At 38.7% G+C, this 19835-nt stretch overlaps 1 protein-coding gene across 4 annotated transcripts in view; it reads right to left on the bottom strand.

Annotated features, from left to right (window-relative positions):
- MTUS2 (microtubule associated scaffold protein 2) overlaps positions 1-19835 on the bottom strand; it is a 771916-nt gene that overhangs the window by 170025 nt on the left and 582056 nt on the right. For all 4 annotated transcript variants that reach the window (XM_066369276.1, XM_066369278.1, XM_066369279.1 and 1 more), the window contains exon 7: positions 17640-17738. In XM_066369276.1, the coding sequence (XP_066225373.1) occupies positions 17640-17738 (99 nt within the window). The remainder of the gene's footprint in view (positions 1-17639; positions 17739-19835) is intronic.

Below are 19835 nucleotides of genomic sequence, written 5' to 3'. Positions count from 1 at the left end.
ATTGAGGAATGCCTTTTAATATGTAAAGAGACATCTTTCTACCATTGTGTTGATTTGTAAATTTTGTTTTCCCCAAAAGGATGTATGGCTTGCAAATTGAACATGGTCCTATCATGTTAAAGGACATATGACTATAACCAATAGTGGTAAGAGGCTCCTAATTACAATTTTTGCTTCTGTACTTCCCACTTACAAAACTATAAAAACTAGGTAGAACAAAGGGCCAGCGCACTCTCCTTCAGATTTCTGTCGGAGTTCCCGCCGTTAGGCCAAGCTAGACAATAAACCTTTGGTGTGTAACCGACGGACCTTGTTCGTGTCTTCAATGTTTTGGGTCCCTCCGGATTAGGCTTAACAGTGACATAGCAAGTTACTCAGGTGAAGTCTGGTATTCTCTCTGAGATGAGAAAATGAAGCTGGGGTTTTGGGGTAGAGAGTCAGTGGGGACAAGGGTTCCTCAAGTTCTCAGCCAACATGGGTGCATACTTGTAGGAAAAGATACAAAGCTAGGGAAAGAACTCAATTGGGATCTGGGGGTCAGAGAGAACCCTCCCTGGAGTTCCATCAGCTGGGGCAGAGCACCTCACAACTCATGAGCATGGCAGAGGACTCAGACGGCACCCCAGCAAATGGTGAGATGAGCCCCAGGCCAACCAAGACCTTCTTAACACAGCTGACCAGCAAGACCCAGAATTATCAAACTCTTTACAAGTGGCATAGTTTTGCCCAAGAAAAAAGCTCAAGAGTATTTACAGGAATAAAAATATCTAGTACCCAACAAGGAAAAATTCACAAAGTCTAGCATCTAAAAAATCCTCAGGCAGGTGAATAAGCATGGATATATGACCCATACTGAGGAGAAGATGCCCTCAACGGAAGCCCACCAAAAAACAACACAGATGGTTAAAAGTTATTACCACTACATTCCACATGTAGTGAAATGTAAAAGCTACAGCAACAATTAAATATGTCAAGTGGAAATAAAAAATATTAAAAAAAAAGACCCAAGTAAAAATTCTAGAGATTAAAAACTCAATTGTCTGTGATGAAAAATACACTGGATGGGATTAAGTAGGTTAGATACTGCAGAAGTAGATTAGATACCACATAAGAAAAGATTAATGTCACCTGACACTAATATAATATTGAATGTCAACTGTAAATGAAAAATAAATATTAAAAAGATATGAATACAATGAAGATTCATAGCAGCATTACTCATAGTAGTCAAAAATTAGAAACAACCCAAAAGTCCATCAACTGATTAATGGATAAATAATAGGTCATATGTCCATGTAATGGAATATTAGTCAGCCAGAAAGAAGAACAAATTACTGATTCATGTTTTGACATGATAAACCTCAAAAGCACTATGTTAAGTGAAAGAAACAAATACAAACCCACATATTATTACACTATTTATAGGAAATGTCCAAAAGAGGCAAATCCAACAGAAAGTAAAACTGCGGCTGTTGGGGCTAGGGAACACCAGGAGTAGAGAATGACTGTTAATGGGTCTGGGTTTCTTTTAGGGGTAATGAAAATGTTCTGGAATTAGTGGTGACAGTTGCATAATCTTTCGAATATACTAACAACCACGGAATTGTACACTTATTTCTAAGGGCCAATTTTATGCTATGTGAATTATAGCTCAACTAATAAAAAGATTCAAGGGTGTTTTCATAGGCTCGTTTGAACATGGGGCATTTGGACATTTAATCAAAATGCTAGTGTCAAAACACCTGTCCCAGAATGTCCTGTGTCCCTTGAAAATATAGTTTCTGATATTAAGATGCTCAGCGTCATGGAGAATAAAGGCTCCGATATGTGGGTGCTTTACAAATGTGTTACCACTAATTTCCACCGTTCATGTCACATGGACATAATTCCCACTTTACAAAAGAGGAAACTGAGGCTCCAAGAAGTTATGTGATTGGCCCAAGGTCATACATCACGTGAGCCACTGGGCCAGGATTTGAACCCAGTTCAGTCTATTCTTTTGGCAACATTTAAAAGTGAGAGGAGTTTCTAGTGAAGGCAATTAAGTATGCATATTGGCAGATGCAAGAAGGGATCTGGCAGAGGGGACAGTCACAGAGTTGAAGGAAGATAAGTTTTAGGAAGAAGGGGGTGATCAGTAATGTCAAAGACACAGAGAGAAGATGAGAAGCAGGACATGTCCACATAGACTTTATAAGCAAGGGGTAGCTCGTGGCCTTTGCAGGAGCAAGGTCAGTGGGATGGTGGGAGTGACAGTGAGTGCAGGGGTCATTTGTAAGCAAAGGGACAGAGACAGGGAGCATGGTCTCCTCTTTCCCAAGCCTAGCTACAAGGAAGGGGAGAGAGATGTGTCAGAAATGTGTGTGTCAGGAGAAGTTGTTGTTATGGCTTGTTCTGTTTCAAGAATGGGACTAATGACAGAAAATATAGCCCCTGTCTTCAATGAATTTACAGATCAATAGGGGGCAGGGTGAGCACTCCTCAATTCATTACCCAGAAAATTACTCCTGAGCCAGATGACATTAGAGCAGGGGTCTCAAACTCGCGGCCTGTGGGCCGCATGCGGCCCGTGGGCCGTGAGTTTAAGACCCCTGCATTAGAGGGTTCAAAGGCCTGACACAGACATCACATTTCTTGTTAATCTCTTGCTGTTCTGTAATCTGAAGAGAGGAGAGTGACCCTCAGAAACAGATGAAGGAAGCAAGGAGGGGAGCCTGGGAACAGGAATACTTTACCCTCCAGGTCTTTCCATCATGGTTATATGGCATTTCCAAGTTTTTATTTGCCAGGGCTAGCTTGAAATTCACCTGTGGTAACTGGGACTCCAATATTTCCACTGTGTAGTGTATATATCCTGCTACTGTGAACTGAATGTTTGTGTTGCCTAACCTTGGTAGACCAGTGGCTAAAGCGTTGACCTGGAATACTGAAGTCACTGGCTCAAAACCCTGGGCTTGCCTGGTCAAGGCAAATATGGGAGTTGGTGCTTCCACCCCTACCCCCTGCTTCTCTTTCTCTCTCTAAAAATGAATAATAATAAAAAGAATGTTTGTGTCCCTGCCAAATTCATATGTTAAATCTCTAATCCTCAATGTGATGTTGGCTGGAGGTGGGGCCTTTGGGAAGGATTATGTAATGAAAGTGGAGTCTTCATGAATAGACTCAATACCCTTAAAAGAAAATGCACAAGACAGATGATCTCAGGGATGGCAAGATGGCGATGGAGTAGGTGGAAGTACCAACTTCCATCTCCCAGAACCAAAGTGGATTACAACTTAATTTTAACAACCATCATCTGGAAAAACCAACTTTGGACTAAACTAAGAGGACTTTTTAACCAAGGAACACTGAATAAGCCACACTGAGACTGGTAGGAAAAGTAGAAACGTGGAGAGGGCTGCCCAGCTCCCAGGAGCAAACAGCAGCCTGGAGAGACTCATGTGGTGGGAAGTAAGTTTAGCGGAGAGGGGAGGGTCTTGAGCCCCAGGAACAAAGCCCCAGCCTGCAGCCCCAGAGCCTAGAAGAGGCGTATGGACAGTATTTAGCTATGAAACAAGTCAGGATACTGTTTGTGAGAGAGAGACAGATTTCTCAGATCAGGGATTCCTCTTAAAGGGACAGTGCAGAAAACCTCTCTCACAACCACCCACCCAGGGCTCCAGGAGATGGGAGAGAGGAGAGGACCAGAGCAGCAGGAAGAGAGTGTAATCTAGGAGGCACAGGGAGAAACACTTTGAGGGATAGCCACTCTAACCCCTGGGAAGAGTCACTCCCCAAATCTGAAGTGAATATTTCCCCTGTAAACAGCAATATCAGCAAAGGGAAGCAGGACACGAGCCAAGCAAGCTCTCCCGCGGCACTCAGCGCAGAGTCGCTTAGAAGGAGGGAGCTTTTGGGACTACAGTATTGAATGTTAGGGTCTGAGCTGCAGCGCCCCCACCCACACAGCTGAGGGCTCGCTGGAAGGAGGACGGCGGCAGGACATGGAAGCGTGGCTCCATTGGCAAGGGCAGAAGCTGGCTGGCCACAAGTGAAGCCCAAGTGTGAGCTCAGTATTGCCCAGCAGGGGCAGAGGGGACTCGCGAAAGTGGTCAGGCCCAGCTGCAGCCCCACCTGCAATCCCACCTGTGGGGAAAGGGCAGGAGCCCCAAAAGGGGCACACCGCATAGCCCCAACCATGGGGGTGGGGCAAATGCCAAGGCCACTGAGGCTTGTAGACCCTGGCATGTGATCACAGCCTCTCCTATGGAGGAAAGGCAGAAACCGCAGCGACAGCTACAGTGGGCTGGCAACGGCAACGCCCATATCGGAATGCCCTAGGCAGCAGTGGCAGAGGGGGTGGTGAGCCTTCAGACAGACCACACCTCGGGAACACAGAGACCACACCAATTGGACTCCAGTGGCCAAAACCTTCATATACACAGACAAAATGGAAAGTCAGAGAAATGCAACACAAAAGAATCAAGAGAAATCCCCAGAAAAGGACCTGAATGAGTCAGATATAACCAAATTACCAAATGTAGAGTACAAAATAATGAATATTAGGATGCTTAAAGATCTTAGAAAAACAATAGATGGTCATTACGAACACCTAAATAAAGAGATAGCAAATATAAAAAAGGACATTGAAATAATAAAAAGAATCAGTCAGAAATGACAAATACAATATCAGAAATGAAGACCACAATAGAAAGAATTAAAAGCAGAATGGATGAAGCTGAGGATAAAATCAGCGAGTTACAGGACAAGATAAATGAAGGCACAGAAGCAGAGGAGAGAAAAAGAAAAGAGACTCAAAAAGCTTGAGGAAACTCTAAGAGAGTTCTGTGACAACATGAAGATAAATAACATCCGCATCATAGGGGTTCCTTAAGAAGAAGAGAAAGAACAAGGGATAGAGACTTTGTTTAATCATATCATAGATAAAAACTTCCCTAAATTAATGCAGGAAAAAGTCTCACAAGTTCAAGAAGCACAGAGAACTCCATTAAGAGAAACCCAAAGAAATCTATACCAAGATTCATCATAATTAAAATACCAAAGGTAAGTGATAAAGAGAAAATATTAAAAGCTGCTAAAGAAAAGAAGGCTATCACCTACCAAGGAGCCCCCATATGGATGACATCAGACTTTTCAACAGAAACACTTGAGACCAGAAGGAAATGGCAAGTAATATTCAAAGTAATGCAGAACAAGAGCATACAACCAAGACTACTTTATCCAGCAAGGCTATCATTTAAAATTGAAGGAAAAATAAAAAGCTTCCCAGATAAAAACAAAGCAAAACAAAAAACTCAAGGAATTCATTACAACCAAACCAATGCTGCAAGAAATGCTAAGGGGTCTGTTGTAAACAGACCAAAAACCAAAACAGATCAAAGAGGAAAAATAATATAGCAAAAGAGGAATATAGCTTTAAAGAATAAAATGGCAATAAACAAATATATATCAATAATAACCTTAAATGTAAATGAATTAAATGATCCAATCAAAAGACATAGGGTAGCTGCATAGATAAGGAAACAGGTCCCATACATATGCTGTCTATAAGAGACACACCTTAATACAAAAAATGCACATAGACTGAAGGTAAAAGGATGGAAAAAAAATATTTCATGCAAATGAAAATGAAAAAAAAGCTGGGGTAGCAGTAGTTGTATCTGACAAAATGGAATTTAAAACAAAGGCTATATTAAGAAATAAAGAAAGCCACTACATAATGATAAATGGAGTAATCTAACAGGAAGATAAAACCATTATAAATATCTATGCACCTAATATAGGAGCAACTAAATATATAAAGCAGACTTTGATGGATATAAAGGGCAAGATCAACAGCAATACTATAATAGTAGGAGATTTCAATTCCCCACTAACATCACTAGATAGATCCTTAAGAAAGAAAATTAACAAAGAAACAGCAGACTTAAAGGACAAACTAGATCAACAGGATTTCTTAGATATCTTCAGAAACTTTCACCCTAAAGCAGTAAAATATATGTTCTTTTCAAGTGCTCATGGTATATTCTCTAGAATAGACCAGATGTTAGGGAACAAAAGGGGTCTCAACAAATTAAAAATAAGATTGAAATCGTATCAGGCATCTTCTTTGAACACAGTGGTATAAAACTAGAAATTAACCACAACAGAAAAACTGAAAAATACTCAAACACTTGGAAACGAAATAGCATGTTATTAAATAACAATGGGTTGACAATGAGATCAAAGAAGAAATAAAAAAATTCCTAGAAATGAATGATAATGAGCATACAACAACTCAAAATTTATGGGACACAGCAAAAGCAGTACTGAGAGGGAACATCATAGCATTACAGGCATACCGTAAGAAGCTAGAAAAAGCTCAAATAAATAACTTCACCCTGCATCTAAAAGAGCTAGAAAAAGAACAGCAAGTAAAGCCCAGAGGTAGTAGAAAAAAGGAAATAATAAAGATCAGAGCAGAAATAAATGACATAGAGGCTAAAGAAACAATACAGAGGATCAATGAAACCAAGAGCTGGTGCTTTGAAAGGGTAAACAAGATCGATGAACTTTTAACCAGACTCACCAAAAAAAAAAAAAAAAAAAAGAGAGAGAGGGCTCAAATAAATAAAATTAGAAATGAGAGTGGAGAAATAACAACTGACACAACAGAAATACAAAATATTATAAGAAAATATTATGAAGAACTGTATGCCAAAAAATTAGACAACCTAGATAAAATGGACAAATTTCTTGAAACATATAATCTTCCAAAAATTAATCTGGAAAAATCAGAAAACCTAAACAGACCAATTACAACAAATGAGATTGAAACAGTTATCAAAAAACTCCCAACAAAGAAAAGTCCTGGGCCTGATGGCTTCACAAGTGAATTCTACCAAATAGTCAAAGAAGAACTAATTCCTATCTTTCTCAAGCTATTTCAAAAAATTCAAGAGGAAAGAAGACTTCCAAGCTCCTCTTATGAGGTGAGTATAATTCTGATTCCAAAACCAGGCAAAGACAACACAAAGAAAGAAAATTATAGGCCAATATTCCTGATGAATTTAGATGCTAAAATCTCAACAAAATATTAGCAAACCGGACTCAGCAATATATGAAAAAAATCATACATCATCATCAACTGGGATTTATTCTGGGGAGGCAAGCCTGTTAAAATATTTGCAAATCAATCAATGTAATTCATCACATAAACAAAAGGAAGGGAAAAACCACATGATAATTTTAATAGATGCAGAAAAAGCATTTCTTAAAATCCAGCACCCATTTATGATCAAAACTCTCAGCAAAGTGGGAATACAGGGAACATACCTCAACATGATAAAGGCCATCTATAACAAACCCACAGCCAATATCATACTCAATGGGCAAAAATTAAAGGCAATCCCCTTAAGATCAGGAACAAGGCAGGGGTGCCCCCTTTCACCACAGTTACTCAACATAGTTCTAAAAGTCCTAGCCACAGCAATCAGACAACAAGAAGAAATAAAAGGCATCCAAATTGGAAGAAGTAAAGAAGTAAAACTATCATTATTTGCAGATGATATGATATTGTATATAGAAAACCCTAAAGTCTCAGTCAAAAAACTACTGGACCTGACAAATAAATTCAGCAAGGTGGCAGGATATAAAATTAATACTCAGAAATCAGAGGCATTTTTATACACTAACAATGAACTGTCAGAAGGAGAAATTAAGGAAACAATCCCCTTCACTATTGCAACTAAAAAAATAAAGAACCTAGGAGTAACTTTAACCAAGGAGATTAAAGACTTGTACTCAAAAAATTATATAACATTGATAAAAGAAATCAAGGAAGATACAAACAAGTGGAAGCATATACCGTGCTCATGGTTAGGAAGAATAAACATCATCAAAATGTCTATACTACCCAAAGTAATTTATATATTCAGTGCAATACCAATTAAAATACCAATGACATACTTCAAAAATATAGAACACATATTCCAAAAATTTATATGGAACCAAAAAAGAACACAAATAGCCTCAGCAATTTTGAAAAGGAAGAATAAAGTGGGAGGTATCATACTTCCTGATATCAAGTTATACTAAAAGGCCATTGTACTCAAAACAGTATGGTACTGGCATAAGAACAGGCATACAGATTAATGGAACAGCACAGAGAACCCAAAAATAAACCCACACCTTTATGGAAAACTGATATTTGACAAAGGAGGTAAGAGCATACAATGGAGTAAAGACAGCCTCTTTAACAAATGGTGTTGGGAAAACTGGACAGCTACCTGCAAAAAAAATTAAACTAGACTACCTACTTACACCATTCACAAGAATAAACTCAAAATGGATAAAAGACTTATATGTAAGCCGTGAAACCATAAATATCTTAGAAGAAAACATAGGCAGTAAGCTCTCTGACACCTCTCGCAGCAATATATTTGGTGATTTATCTCCATGGGCAAGTGAAATAAAAGACAGGATAAACAAATGGGACTATATCAAACTAAAAAAGCTTTTGCACGGCTGAAGAAAATAACAGAAAAACACCACAAACTATACAATGGGAGAACATATTAGACAATACGTCTGATAAGGGATTAATAACCAAAATTTATAAAGAACTTGTAAAACTCAACACCAGGAAGACAAACAAACCAATCAAAATATGGGCAAAAGAAATGAATAGACACTTCTCCAAAGAGGACATACAGATGGCCAATAGGCATATGAAAAAATGCTCAACATCACTAATCATTAGAGAAATGCAAATTAAAACCACAATGTGATATTACCTAACACCAGTTGAATGGTGCTTATCAACAAAACAACACAGAATAAGTGCTGGCGAGGATGTGGAGAAAAGGGAATCCTCCTGCACTGCTGGTAGGAATGCAGACTGGTGCAGCCTCTGTGGAAAACAGTACGGAGATTCCTCAAGATATTAAAAATCAAACTGCCTTTTGACCCAGCTATCCCACTTTTAGGAATATAACCCAAGAACACCCTAGCACTGTTTCAAAAGGAGAAATGCACCCCCATGTTTATGGCAGTGTTGTTCACAATAGCAAAGATCTGGAAACAGCCCAAGTGTCCGTCAGTGGACAAGTGGCTTAAAAAGCTTTGGTACATATATACTATGGAATACTACTCAGCCATAAGAAATGATGACATCAGATCACTTACAACAACATGGATGGACCTTGATAACATTATATTGAGCAAAATAAGTAAATCAGAAAAAACTAAGAACTATATGATTTTATGCATAGGTGGGACATAAAAATCAGACTCAGAGACACAGACAAGAGCGTGGTGGTTACAGGGGTTGGGGGGAGGAGAAGGGCACAAAGAAATCCAGATAGAAGGTTTTGGAAGACAATTTGACTTTGGGTGATGGGCATGCAACATAATCAAATGTCAAAATAACCTGGAGATGTTTTCTCTGAACATATGTACCCTCATTTATCAATGTCACCCCATTAAAATAAAAAAAAAAGACAGATGATCTCTCTCTCCCTCATATGAGGGCACAGCAAAAAGGCATTTGTTGGGCGGATAAAATGTATTATGCTCACTTTGTTAAAGATGCCGTCACCCAGGTGATATTAATGTGTGTTGGGGGCAGGCAGGATCATTGTAGCCTGGGGCTTGGTTTTGGGATTAAGCCTTTCCCACCCGTTTTGATGTGGGGTGGTACAATCCAATCATGCCTCAGAGAAGTGACTTTGTATTAGAGACTTCCCTATTTTGTATATTGGATTAGAGGTTGTGAAGCTACACTATAAAATAGGGGTAGAACGGAAACTTGCCCGCTTGGTTTCTGGATGATTAGAGGAGAGAGCAGAGCAGAGAGCAGAAGGAGGCCACGTGGAGTAGGCCAGGAGAAGCAGCCAAGATGTCGGAGTGCTGAGTGAGATGCCAGTTTGTGTAGAGTGTATCTGGGATAAGGAAGGAGATGGGGAACTGAGGAGAATAAGGCTGGTGAGCTAGAAACCTTTGATTCTAGGAAACTCGGATAAATCAGTAGCTTTGTGAGCACTGAATGTGAGTGGGTTTTGGAGCCCAGTCTGTGTTTTTACTTGCCCGCTGGGTGCAAGCTAGAATTAAAAATAATGGCCCACCAGTTCTTGGCTCCATTGTTTCTTTACCGACTGTCCGAATCCAATGCGAACCTGCATGGGCCGGGTGGCTCTGATGGTGGCCCTGGCCCTGGCTGCTGGCTTTACAGCATTCATGTGCAAAACAGGAGGAACCACATCAGCTACCATCTTGATCCTGGATTTCCTAGACTCCAGAACAATATGAAATAGGCTTCCGTTGTCTAAGCACCCCAGGATTATATTTGTTATAGCAGCCTAAGCTGAGATCCTTGAACGATGTACTTGAATATGAGTGGAATCTGTGATGATGGTGAGATGTTATCCCCATGATTATGTTACAGGGTACAGCCATGTGTTACTGAACAATGGGAATATGTTCTGAGAAATGTGATTTTCTATTCGTATGAACATCATAGAGTGCCATGACTTAGATGGAATAGCCTATTTACACACCTGGACTACATGGTTAGTCTATTGCTCCTAAGCTGGAAGTCTATACAGCATGTTACTGTACTGACTACTGTAGGCAATGGTAACACAAGGTAAGTGTTTGTGCATCTAAATATATCTAAACATAGGAAAGGTACAGAAAAAACATGGTATTCAATACTTTTATATGACTGGCAGCACAGTAGGTCTCTTTATACCAGCATCATCATAAACATGTGAGCAATGCATTCATTGTGCTACGACATTACAACAGCTCAGAAGTCATTATGGGACAGAAACTTTTCACCTCCAATATAATCATGTGGGGCCATCATCGATATGCAATGTGTTGTTGACTGAAGTGTTGCTATCTAGCCCATGACTGTATCACAAAGGGAAGATTACTCTTGGAGAGCCTGACATAATCAGGCAAGCCTGCTAAAAACAAGTTTCCTACTCAGCTAGTCACAGAGTAGGAAGTCAGAGTGTTGAGGCTTGAGAAGGATTAAACCACCATCACTATTTTGAAGATGAAGGGGGCCACATGGCAAGGAATGTGGTGGTCTAAGAGCCAAAAGTGGTCTCTGACTGACAGCCAGCAAGAAAACCTCAGGACAGAGATCTCAGTCCCACAGTCACAATGAACTAGTTCTACAAACCACTCAAATGTACTTGAAAGTGGATATTTTCTCTCGAACCTCTCGAATCACTGACACTGTAATTTTAACCTTGTGAAACTCTGAATAGAGACCCAATTAAGCCACACTGGGCGCCTGTCCTATGGAACTGTAACCTATAAAACTAACATATGGGCATTTTTTTTTAAGAAATGAAAAAGAAAAATATTAGTGAACATATAGCAAGAGAAACTATTCAAAATGAAACAAATACACAGAAAAAAATGACTCAAAGAAATAAACACAGAATCATCTTACATAGAAGCTGTGAGACAACTTCAAGTGGCCTAATATATGCATAATTGGAAGTCATTGTAGAGAAGAGGTTAGGACTAAAAATTTTTGAAAAGTTAGTGGGCTAAAATTTTCAAATTTGATAAAAAATGTATGCCCACAGATTCAAGAATCTCAACAAATCTCAAGCTCAAAAACATAAAGGATATGACACCAAGATATAGTGTAATCACACTGTTCAAAACCAATGGTAAAGCAGCCAGAGAAGAAAAAGACAGATTGTGTACCAAGAAATAGAGATAAGAATAACAGTTGATATTTTGCGGATACAAATCAAATCAGAAGACAGTAAAACAACATTTTTAATTGAGTAAATAAAAATAGGCACAGTGGGTTTCTGGACAAAGCAAATGAATCTATCAAAAATGAATGTAAACAAAATCTGAAAGATATCATCACCAGAAAACCTCCACAAGAAATGTTAAAGGAAATTCTTTAGGCAGAAGAAAAATACTATCAGATGGAGGTCTGGATCTACATAAAAATGAAGAGCACTAGAAATGTGAACTCAATGAGTATAACTGAAACATTTTTTCCTGTTTTTATTGAAGTATAATTGACTCCCAGCATTACATTAGTTTCATGTGTACAACATAGTGATTTGACCTCTGTATATATGGCAAAATGATCACCACAGTAGTTACCATCTGCCGTTGTACAGTTGACAGAATATTTTTCACTATATTCCCCATGCTGCGCATTTCATCGCTATGACTTATTTATCTTTTAACTGCAGTTTTATACCTCTTGATCTTCTGCATCCACTTTGCCTCCCTTTCTCTCTAACAACCAATCTCTGTTGTCTGTATCTGTGAATCTGGGTTTGGTTTGGCTTTGTTTCTTTGTTTTGTTTTCTAAATTCCACATAAAATGAAACCATGCAGTATTTGTCTTTTTTCTGCAAAAGACTTTTTTTCTTATTTAAATCTGTTTAATAGAAGATTGTTGATAATCAACAACAACAATATAGTGCAGGTTTATAATCTATGTACCAAAAACCCCCCACAAAAAACCCCAAAAGAACCCAAATAAATGCTTGCCATCATAGCAGAAATGCCAGGAGGAGAGGGATGGAAGCGCGTATTGTAAAGTTCTTATACTATGTGAATGAAATATCACTAGCAGCTGAAATGAGACAAGTTAAAGAATAGACTATGAACCTTAAAGCAACCACTGAAATAACACAACAAGGTATAGGCAGATAATACATCAACAAAGGAGACAAATGAAACTCTAAATAACATTTGCATACGGGAGTAAAATAGGGAAAATAGAAAACGAGACATGTGGAACGAACAGAAAATAATAGCAAGATGGTAGGTTTAATCCCAATCAAATCAATAACATTAAATGTATATCAAAGGTAGAGATTTCAAGTGAAATAAAAATGCAAGAGCCAATTATATGCTGCCTGTAAGAAACGTACTTAAATATGAAGAGACAAACAGATAAAAGGGAAGTGTGGAAAGTGCTACACCATTAATAGAAAGCTGGCTGGCACTATTAATATCGAGTAAAGTAGATTTTGGGGGAAAGAATGTTACCAGGGGTAAACAGAGTCCTTTCATAATGACAAAGTGGTAATTCAACAAACTCATAAACAATCCTAAATGCTATTGCACCTAATAGTAGAGCTTCAAAATACATGAAGCAAAGAAGGATAGAATTGAAAGAAGAAACAGACGAGTCCATAATTACACTGAGGTCTCAACAGCTTTTCTCAGTTACTGACAGAACATTAGGCAGAAATCAGTAAGGACATAGAACACTTGAGCAATGCTATCAGCCAATTCGACCTAGGACATTTGTGGAATCCTCCACAAGGAACAAAAGATTTGACATTCCTTTTAAGTGCATCTGAAATATTTACCAAGACAGGCCTTGTTGTTGGTCATAAAATAAGTCTCAATAAATTTAAAAGGACTGAAGTCATTCAAAGTATGTTTTCCAACCATGATGTAATTAGAAATAAAGTCAGACATATCTCTGAAGAGTCCTAAATATTTGCAAACTAAACAACACACCTTTAAAAACACATGGGTAAAAGAAGAAATGAAAAAAGAAAACTTTTAAAAAATTTTAAACTAGATAAAGCTAAAAACCCAAGATCAAAACTTGCAGATTATGGCTGAAGCAGTATATATAGAGGGAAGTTTACTGTACTAAACACACATTTGAAAAGAAGAATCTATGAATGTTTTCTCTGAATCTATGTACCCTAATGAATCAATGTCATCCCATTAAAATTGTCTAAATAAAAAAAACAAAAACAAACCCCAAAACAAACAAACAAAAAAATAGGCATGATCTGTACCAACAAAATTAGAAAAAAAAAGAAAAGAAGAAAAACTTCAAACTAATGACATCAGCCAATTAAACCCAGGGTAAGCAGAAGAAAAGTAATAATAATGATGGGTAGAAATGAGTTGCATATTCTTCTGCAAAGACATTCAAGTCCTACCTTACACTATATACAAAAATTAATTCAAATGGATCATACATTTAAATATAAAACCTATAACTTTCACTATTTTAGAATAAAATGTAGATAATCTTGTGACTTTTTAAAGATAACACCAAAAGCATGTTTATAAAAAAAAAAGACTATGAATGAGACTTATGAAAACTAAGAACATCTCCTCTTCAAAAGATAATTGCTCAAGAATGCAAAACAAGTCACAGATTGTAGGGGGATACTGTAAATCACATAGCTGAAAAAAAAATCTAGAATATATATATATAAACTCTTAAAATTCAGTAAGACTAAAAAATCAATTAAAATGGCAAAAGATTCGAATAGATATTTTATTAGAGTATACACAGATGTCAAATAAACATAAAAATATGATCAACACCATAAATTCATTAGTTATTGAGGAAATGTAAATTAAAACCACAACAATATACCACTGTCAGTGTGCTAATTACAATATCTGAAATTTAAAAGCCTGACCACAGCCAGCGAGGGCAAGACATGGAGGACCTGGTTCTCGGACACTACTGGTGGGAACAGTAACTGGAACAACCCCTTTGGTAAACAGTCTGGAAAACTGTAACATTTTAAAAACAGTGAAATACATATGACTCAGAGAAATGAAAGCAGGTGGGCATGCCAAGACATACACAAATGTGAACAGCAGGTTTTTTTTCATAATAGCCAAATTCTCAGGAAAATCCCCAAAAGTGCATTTAAAGGTAATGGATCTCAAAATAATCATGATGAGTAAAAGAAGCTAGATAATAGTAGATATTATGTGATTCCATTTTTTTTGTTTATAAAACTTTAGCAAATGCGAACTAAGCTGTAGTGTCTGGTGGGGACTTGGGTGGGTGCAGAGGAGCAGGCAGGTAGAATACGAAGGCACCAGACACTTTAGGGATGGAATTTGTCTGCTACCCTGATGGTGGTGAGGGCTTCACAGGTGTGTATCTATGTCAAAACTTAGCAAACTGATGCCTGACAGTGGATAAAGCATCAGACTGGGCCGTGGAGGACCCAGGTTCAAAACCCCAAGGTCGCCAGCTTAAGCACAGACTCATCTGGTTTGAGCAAGGCTCACCAGCTTGAGCTCAAGCTCGCTGGTTTGAGCAAGGGGTCACTCACTCTGCTGTAGTCCCCTCCCCCATATCAAGGCACATATGAGAAATCAATCAATGAGAAACTAAGGTGCCGCAACAAAGAATTGATGATTCTCATCTCTCCCCCTTCCTGCCTGTCTATCCCTCTCGGTCCCTCTCTGTCCCTCTCTCTGTCTCTGTCACAAATAAAATAAAATAAAAACTTAGCAAATTGTACACTTTAGCCCTGGCTGGTTGGCTCAGTGGATAGAGCATTGGTCCAGTATGTGAATGTCTTGGGTTTGATCCTACTCGGTTCGATCCTACTCAGGGCACACGAGAAGCGACGGTCTGCTTCTCTTCCCTTCTCTCTCCCTTTTATCTCTCTCTCTCTCTTCCCCTCCCACACAGCCAGTGGCTCGATTGCTTTGAGCTTTGGTCCTGGGTGCTGAGGATGGTTCATTGGTTGGAGTGTCAGCCTCAGGTACTAAAAATAGCTTGGTTGACATGAGCATTGGCCCAACACAAGGGTTGCTGGGTTGATCCTGGTGGGGACATATGTGGGAGTCTGTCTCACTGTCTCCCTTCTTGCTTAAAAAAATTATACACTTTAAGTAGGCATAGTTTAATATTTGTTAATTATGCCACAATAGAGACATTTTTAAAACTATAGCACCACAAACTTTCTCCTGTTTAGTATTTCTTAGGATAAATATTTCAGTCCTTTTACTTTCAATCTTATAGTATTCTTATATTTTAGGCATGTACTTTGTAAACAATCTAAAGCCAAATGTTACAGCATCTGATGTGCACTCAATACATGCTTATTGATTATTAAATAAACATACCCAGTTTGGTCATCTAAACCTTTGATTTAGTCTAGAGTTTTGTTCATGCACATTCATTATGATATTTTTTAGTTCACTTCTTTTTTTCTTAAACATGGAAACAAGCAAATGCCTTTATTTCATTTTTTATTTTTAGATTTTATTTATTCATTTTTATTGGAGAGAGAGAGAGAAGAAAGAGATAGAGAGAACTGTGGGAGGAGCAGGAAGCATCAACTAACATACGTGCCTTGACCAGGCAAGCCCAGGGTTTTGAACCAGCGACCTCAGTGTTCCAGGTCAATGCTTTATCCACTGAGCTACCACAGGTCAGGCCAGTTCATTTCTAATACTTTATTTTATTCTTTTGACTTCTCCCTTCCTTCTTTCTCCCTTTTCCCTCTCTTTGCTTTTTCTTTTCTCCTCTTTCTATCTTCGTGTACATTGATTAAAATTACTTTTACCTCTCATTCCAATTTTTTCCATTCTTCTTGTTTTAGAACTATACACTCTATTTTACTGGTTATCCTAGAAATTTTACCATATAAAGTACACAGTATCTTTAGTTCCCCTAGAATATAAGGATCTTCCTTCCACATGGTGGCTTATTTCCTTGTGTGTGTGTAATAATTTCACTTTTATTCTCCTAAGAGGACACACATCTTATAGCATTTTAAGTTGAATTTTCAGACCATGGGGGTAGCATGGAATCCAGCTTTCAAAGTTTTGGCGGGCAGGGACGGGTAAGGAGTTCCTAAGGAAGGGCAGGCTGCTTCCACTCGTCACCTTCTCAAAAGCTACAGCTGCAGCCAGCCAGGCCCTCCTTGCGGGGCGAATTTTCTTTTTCTTCCTAACTGATCCAGGAGCACTCTGCCCTTCATGAGTTCCAGGTTTGCACAGGCTCCTCCACCTGATCTCCCTGTTGGCCACCCAGCTTTGTCTCCTGACCCTCTCACGTGTAACTTTGGCTTATTTCCCACACACTTTTAATTAACCAGAACTATTAATACTTTTTCTATTCTCCAAGCTTTCTGATTAACAGCAAAACAACTGAGAACACAGGTTTGAGATTCCGAGTGTTGGGGGTTCAAACCAACACACTACTACTTATTTCTTGTGGCTTTAGGTAAATTAATGAAAATCTGTGTACCCTGACTTCCCCACATGTAAAGGGAGGTGCCGGGATGGCCCTGCCTCACATGTTATTGTGAACATTAAATACATGAATTCAGGTAAAGAGTCAGGATAGTGTCTGGCATGAGCATTCTATATTGCACTCTAGTCTAAGGGGTTAATGCCTTATGATATGAATTCTCATAATAAATAATTTTCAACTTTCAAGTGACACTAGATAGCTTACTTATGTCTGAATGTAAAGAAATTGCTTTCTCACTGACAAAGTAACAAGTATTTTATATGTGTTTTCTCTGTTTTTCTTCCTTCTAAAGATAGTATTATCTCTTGAGGTTAGTTTAAAAGTCTGTTTTTCAATTATAAATTATTTCTACATGCTGTTGGAATAGCAGAACTCTTTACACAGAGAAGATTCCATCACTTACATGTAGCATGATAACATTTTGTTTTTTAAGAGAAAATGGTGCCAAAAACTGGTTCATTTCATAGAGTAAGAACACATTAGCATATGTAAGCAAGTCCCCAGGACAATCCTGCATATCATATGTGCTGGCATTGCTCTATTAATGAAACTTGAACAAACAAATTTCAAGTTCAAGTCTCCTTCCTAAATAACACAGGTCACATTTCCCAAATACCTGGTGAGTGAAGCTTGGTGGTTGAAGTGGCCATCCTCTTCGGAGATGAAACAGCAACCTTATTAGCATCTTGATCTTTTTGTAGTTCTTTCTTTGTCCCTACATAGAGTTTAAAAAGAGAAACAGAAAGAAAGCAACGTTGTTACAAGGGGAACAGTAACATAAGCTGTTCCTAGAAAGGAAGGTTTAAGGAAAGGCAAACAGAACAAAGTCATATTTGGATGATTTGTTGCTATGGTCACCGCCCCTGTGCTTCAGGAATGACACACTTGTTTATAGCAAAGGGAAGTCAGTTGTAGTGGTCAGGGGAATAAGCACAGTGTTGTCTCTGATTTAATGAAAATGCCCCTGTCTCTGGAGGTCATAGCGCCCCAATGACCCTGATGAACTCTCTAGGAATTTTAAGTTGTCCTGTCCTTTGCCACCAACACAACCTTCCTGCTTCTTTCTACAGAAACTAATTTTCAGAAGACAGAGAAGGAAGCTGTCACTGAATGTAACTTCTAATGACTTCAGCGTCATCAAGGGTAGAACCACGGGAGACATAGTCTGCCTCTAAATTAATTCCCATGCAACTGGTGCACACAGGTGACCCATTAAGCCTTGTGCTCTCTTGGCTCAGCTGAGCCTTTGTGGAACCAGAGCTGACCCCAGCAGCATGAGGTAAACTGAGTGTGGGGATATCTTAGAAGTGACATCTAAGAACAGCTCCTTACATTACACCCAGGGGCACACAGAGCTGTGTTTCCTTTGTGTGCCAGGCACGGACACTCACCTTCATACCACCTTCATTAGAAAGTCGAGGAACAGCGGATGGAATATTAGAGAACTAACACAGACCTGGGTAGACCTATACCTGCCTCCACATCATCACAGTTTCTCAAGTCATCTCAAAACCAAACCTTGGTGATGGTTTCTTAGATGCATCCTGCTTTCCCCCACACCCTGCGACCTCACTCCTCTTCCAGAGGTACGGCTGCTGGGAGTCTGGCGGGTATTCTTCCCGTCCTTTTCTGGGTATTTATAAATATATCCACACATATACAAATGTAGCTTTAATTAGCTAAACGAATCACATACTGCAATATCTTTTTACTTACCCATGTTTTTAAAAGATCTATTTTTTATCATGTATTTATAAATCTTTTAAAAATACCACATTGTATTATTAATGAGCAAAGATGTACCATACCATAATTCATTTACCCATCATTTACCCTTACTGGTGAACATTTAGATGTTGGCAAGTTTTGGCTATTAAAATGGCTAAGTATGCTACAATAAACATTCTCCTCCTTGTTTCTCTGCACACATGCACACATAGGACAAGTGCACAGAAGGGCTTTTGCTCATTTGCAATAATGCTGGACACAGTCAGCGGTCCCAGCCAAGAGTGGGTGAAAGCAATACTTTCCTCACACTCTACTCACACAGAAGTCTCAATCATTTTAATTTTGGCCAGATACAGTCTTTTTGTATTAGTCACATGCACTTTTTATTTGACAATTGCCTAATTAAACTCTTTGTCCATTTTTCTTACTGATATGTAAGGACTCTTCATTTATTGTTGACATTAATCCTTTGCCTAAGTGACAAATTATTAATACATTTTCCAACCTTTCACCTTTTAAAACTTTTTTATAGTCTCTTTCATTGTACTGTATCTTATATAGTTTTAATGTGTTCAAATATGTTAATTTTCCCTTTTTGGCTCTTTTAAAAGCACTGTTATAGGGTATCTGTACATCTGTGTGCATGCAAACACGTGTGGGTGTGTGTGTATAACTGGGCGCAAGGATCATTTCTGGAGTTTGGGGAGGGAGGCAGGTATTTGGATGCTGCCTCCTTCTCTCCTGCTTTTCTCTGGCCCACCTGGGCCACTGCCTCCCTCACGTCATTGCACCTGCCCCAGCCCTTCTCCATCCTAGACCACCTGCCTTCGGGCTTTTTCATCCTAGACCTGTCTTGATCTCCTCTGTTTTACTGCCTTTGGACACACTGTTTTAGTCTTGTTGATTTAAATCTTCTAAGGTCTGAATTCTATTTTGTATTCCCCCTCCCCCATTATTTTTCCTACTCGCAGTATGTATTGTGGCATTTAGTTAACGTACCCACAGCCTTTCACATCCAGTAAATAGAGATGTCCACTTGTGGTACTCAGGTCAGAAACACCAGGAGCTGCCTTGATGTGGTTCT

Source organism: Saccopteryx leptura, chromosome 2, assembly GCF_036850995.1.
Source record: "Saccopteryx leptura isolate mSacLep1 chromosome 2, mSacLep1_pri_phased_curated, whole genome shotgun sequence".
Taxonomy (NCBI): Eukaryota; Metazoa; Chordata; class Mammalia; order Chiroptera; family Emballonuridae; genus Saccopteryx; species Saccopteryx leptura.
This window is presented reverse-complemented; position numbering and strand designations above follow the sequence as displayed.